The sequence below is a fragment of the Penaeus japonicus genome, unplaced genomic scaffold (genome assembly GCF_977035675.1).
Source record: "Penaeus japonicus unplaced genomic scaffold, GWHDUDI00000001_assembly GWHDUDI00000023, whole genome shotgun sequence".
NCBI lineage: Eukaryota > Metazoa > Arthropoda > Malacostraca > Decapoda > Penaeidae > Penaeus > Penaeus japonicus.
This window is the reverse complement of record NW_028234425.1, coordinates 11,601,363-11,606,362: the sequence shown is the minus strand read 5'-3', so window position 1 is coordinate 11,606,362 and position 5,000 is coordinate 11,601,363. Positions and strand designations below refer to the sequence as shown.

The 5,000-nt window shown below is 37.1% G+C and overlaps 1 protein-coding gene across 2 annotated transcripts in view; it reads right to left on the bottom strand.

The window, feature by feature from the left end:
- The window catches only part of Sumo (Small ubiquitin like modifier), a 13,693-nt gene extending 9,224 nt beyond the window's left edge, over nt 1-4,469 (bottom strand). Inside the window, exon 1 of one of the 2 annotated variants that reach the window (XM_043024822.2) lies at nt 3,987-4,469. Coding sequence is in view for 1 of the 2 variants with exons in the window: in XM_043024821.2 (XP_042880755.2) it covers nt 3,987-4,004 (18 nt within the window). In the remaining variant the exon portion in view is untranslated. The remainder of the gene's footprint in view (nt 1-3,986) is intronic. The other variant, XM_043024821.2, reaches the window with a different exon arrangement.
- Nucleotides 4,470-5,000: the final 531 nt, after the last annotated feature.

Sequence of the window (5,000 nt, the reverse complement as noted above, 5' to 3'; positions counted from 1 at the left end):
CTCAACAAAGCACTATCTTTAGAGACCAATGACACTCAGCACAATGCTGACATCTGGTTCTAAAGTGCCAACAATACAGGATGTACATGGAGAATAAGAAGAGGAAGGTGATCTAGATCATATTCACAGCTTTGTGATGTGGCACTTGCAGTTGGAAGCTCAGGTCTCCTTCCTCTTCCCGATCTCTTCATTTATTTTCATTAGGGATAGTTATTTCATTCATATTTGTTACCGAAAGTACATCCATATGATAAAAATTAAGCTGCTTTTTGCCCTCCCAAAGAACTATACTTTCCTCACATTGTGTATAAAGAAAATAATGAGCTGATAAGGCTCTTCTCCTACAATTTTAGTTGATATTGTTGTCAGTATTCTTATGTATAAATGAGCAGAAGTGGATCATAAAAAAACAGTTGTGAGGCAAAGCGCGAGTCTCCCTTGCTCCACCAAATCTACCAAATGGCAGCCCTGCATCAATTACGCACAATGGGTTAAGACATCTTAAGATATTCCTCCATCCTACACAGACGGTCATGGAAACTGAGATCAAAATTTTAATAAACACAAATGATTTAATGTAGTTGACATATCAAAACCGTTATCAGTGTAACTACATATATTTATGCATCCTTTTAGCATATAAGTATTCTATATTTGAAAAAATTGGCTTACTGAATGAAAAAAATGAAAAGGAACCAGAACAACTGAATTAGCCATTGCGGATGGGTGTCATGCCATATATGACGCAGGAGCTTTGGCTTAACGATGGGCGTCATGGTGTTTGACGATTTTGGATCACTGTGCTATTTTATTGTGCTTTGAGTAAGGAGTGAGTGATGATGGCAATTGCAGACATAATTACTATATTTACCGTAATATCAAGCAAACCTAACATCCAAAACCTAGATGGAACCATTTTCTTCTAGCACCAGCAGGAGAGAAAACAATGACTGGCACCCATCCACGATCTCTAGCAAGCACTATCTTTAGAGATTAATGGCACACAGCAAGTTGACAACCTCTTACTTTAAAGTACCACCGATGAAGGATGTGCAGGCAGAAAGAGAAGAGGACTCAAACCATACCCAGTGTCTAAAATGTGCTCCTGTGCAAATATGGATGCCTTTTACTGTACCACTCAGTCACAAGCACAGGTTTACTTCCTTTTCCCTACCTCTTCATGTTATTTTCATAGTAGGTAGTTATATGTTTCGTATTTGTTCATGACAGCACAAAAATACTAAAAATAAAGTTGCTTTTTGTCCTCCCATAAAACAGCAATACTTCTAACACACTGAGTATAAAGAAAATAATGAGCTGATATGGATCATATACTACAATTTCAGTCAACTGCAGCATTGATAGAGCCTGTCATATGGCATATATATATATATAGTCTCTAACTACAATAAAACACACAAAAAATAAAGCACAAAACAGGCTATAGTTTCATAATGAGTGACTGAAAGAGAGTGGGAAGATTCAAATTATGTTGCTTCAAGCTGCCTCACTCTAAAATAAAACCCATCCTGAAGACTGGGTAAGCAAATCTATCCCACGTCCGCAATGGATTAACGTGGGTGGCACATCCCCAATAATGATATTTAGCAATTCAAACTGAAAAAGTGTAATGGTTGGAATTCAATTGGTCAAATAATCTTTTATTTTCAGTTATCATTCACATTCTCATCAAACATAGCATCATGACGTATATGATATGCAGGGATTTTGGATCAATGTGCTATTCTATTTTGCTATGAGCAAGGAGTAAGTCTTGATGATAATCGCAGTCATAATTACTATAATTACCGTAATATTTAGCAAACCTAATATCCAAAATCTAGATGGCACCACTTTCTTCTAGCACGAGCAGGAGAGGGAACTTTAATGGCACCCATCCACTATCTCTAGCAAACACTATCTTTATTGAGTGATGTCACATAGCAAGTTACTGACCTCATGCTCTAAAGTGCCGCCGATGAAGGATGTGCATGCAGAACGAGAAGAGGAAGGGGATTCAAACCATGCCCAGTGTCTAAAATGTAACCCTGTGCCAGTAGGGAAGCCTTTTACTGTGGCACACACAGTCATAAGCACAGGTTTTCTTCCTCTTCCCTATCTCTTTATGTTATTTTCATTGTAGACAGTTATTTGTTTCATATTCAATTCATAAAAGTACACAATAACAAAAATTAAACTTTTTTTGTCCTCCCATAAAACAGCAATACTTCTATCACACTGAGTATAAAATAATGAGCTGAAATGGATCCTATATCACAATTTTAGTCAGCTGCATTATTGATAGAGCCTGTCATATGACACAAAATAATTATAAAAATTAAAACACAAAAATGGCTCTTGTTTTAGAATGAGTGACTTCAAGAGAGTGGAAAAGTCAAAGTATGTTGCTTGAAGTTGCCTCCCTCTGAAATAAAACCCATTCTGGAGATCGAGCAAGCGAATCTATCCCCCGTCGGCAATGGGTTAACCCATTGGCCGCAGTTTTAAATAAATATTTGTGCAGTAGGATGGCTGGTTTAAATTGTCTGACACGGTGTCATCCATGTCTATGACCGACTCTGCCTGTGCAGTAAATCATGCCATCTGCTGCTAATGTGTTAATTAGGCCCCACTGTCACCACAAGGGAAAATCAATTGTGCTACATTTCCTTCTGAATTTTTTCATGATCATTTTTAAGTTTGTATTTCACAATGCTTTTATGGATAACAGAAATTAACTCAGATATATGTGAGCTTGGAAAGTACCAAATTTGGTCTTGGCTTACTTCTATGGTGGACAGGCATCACTAATTCCAGTACTTTCAAATACTGCTTGCTGGCCATTTCTAAAAATCTGGGTCCATACTAAAGGAGTTCATACATAAAAATAGGGGAAGTATGAACAAATGTTAAGAACAGACCCAGAGTAAGCGTTGGCATGGCCTCTGTACTCTGGCAAAGGCCAACAAACCTCCACCACATATATCTGGTAAGATGGAGAATGGACTGGTTCATTATCTTATCAACTGCCAGGGAGTTCTACAAATTCATGCATGCTGGTTTGCTTGCCTTTGATAAAAGAACTGGGTGCAGAGGCCATAGCATCACTAGACGTAGCCACTCAAGCATAGATTTACGGTTTTATTTGTACTTTGTGCAGATTATTTCACATACCCTAATAGTATTTTATATACTCTTTATGGCAAATACCTTAATTATTTTCTATCTCTGCACAGTCTTACTTTGACCATTTACCTGAATATACGGCAAAAGTCAGTAAGAAAAGAAATCTGGATGGTGCGTGGAATGCCGCACCACAACACTTTATTTCCGTACCGACACGAATTGTAGATATGCACTCGACATAGAATAGCCAATCAAGTCTCCTAAATTCTGTGCAGTTACTTGTATCAAAGCTTGTAGCAATGTATTTCTTTCATTTAGATTTCTCCTTCTCTTTCTTGGTGATTGACCCATCCCACTTTCCTAACAATCAGCACCAGGATTAGCTCTAAAGACAGCATAACACAACTATATTCTTGGGAAGTATTCATCCCTATATGCCCATAGTTTTTCATTTAATGCCAGCTGCTGCAAAGATGTGTAGTTACAAAGGGCATTAAGAAATACAGATTAGAAGAATATTTATTACAGAAAATGTAGCATATAACAGCAAATCTACAATCAGCTAACATTACAATTCTTCCGTGTTCTGTAATTCCAAGATAAATTAAAGCAGAGCCTCATATTAGGCAATGAAACGAACAATCAAGCCTTGAAATACATGTAATCAATCCAGTCCCAAACCAAAACAAAAACCGTATTCCTGCTCGTTTTTATAAGCATGGGAGTCCGGTGCAGCAAAATGCAAACCCAAAAAGCCCACACCCCCCACGCCTTTCTCATTCTCAGCCCGCCCATGGACACCAGCAAACAATCTAATGCCTTATTATGACCCCCGAGCCCCCAAAAAGCCCAGCACTGACCTTAGCTTCCTCAGACATTGTACAAATGGGGGGCCTCGGACACAACGCTTTCCTGGTGCTCCGTTTGTAAACTCTGCCTGAGTCGCGTCCTTCCCTTTTTTTCCCACCGTGTTTAGTATTTTTGTAACGAAATATCTGGCGATGGTTATTCTGCGATTTGAACTGCGTTTGATACTTGTCTTCTAGGGGATTTCTTCTCTCTCTTTTTTTTTCAGAGATTAAAAAAAAAGGAAGACACGCATTTGTTATGGTTTAATTTGCATATCGGGGCGAAAGCAAAACTAAAATGGAGTCAGGTTTTATGATACTGCATTTAAAAAAAAAACTCTTCTTGCTTCCTTCTTTGTCTCTCTCTCTCTTTCCTCTTCGTCTCTCCCTTATTAGTCAGTCTCATATTCCTCGATCTGAAATAAAGGAAATGCATCAGTCTTCTCTAAGCAACTCAAAGGCATCTGGCTGTTGGACAACGTAACGATCTCTCCCACCTCCATTATTTACGACATGCCGCGCTAATGGTCTTAGTTTTTGCTGTTTCTTCATCTGAATTCTGGTCTGAATAACTGGTTTGTAATTAATTCTGTTCAGTTGTTATACTGGGAATGAAAGTACCTTGAATGCTGTTGTTATGTCTTATTCTCTTTCTCTCTGTGACTGTAGTTGATGCAAATATGTTTGGTTATGGTATGGTATATCTTTATTGTATTTGTTATTATTACCATTGTTGTTGGTTGGTCTTATTATTACAATTGTCATTATTTTCATTGTTATAGTACTAATGATAAGAATGGGACCTGTAATGACGACGAAATTATAGTAATAATTAACATCATCTTTATTAGTAGTTTTAATATCATTTTCATCATTATCGTTATCATTATTATTATTACTAACATTATGTTGTTATCGTTTCTCTCACGGTTGTTATTGTTGTTATTATTTTTATGATTGTGGTAATAATAAATTTTGTTATCATTTTTATTATCAATATTATTGCTATCATCATTATTATTATTA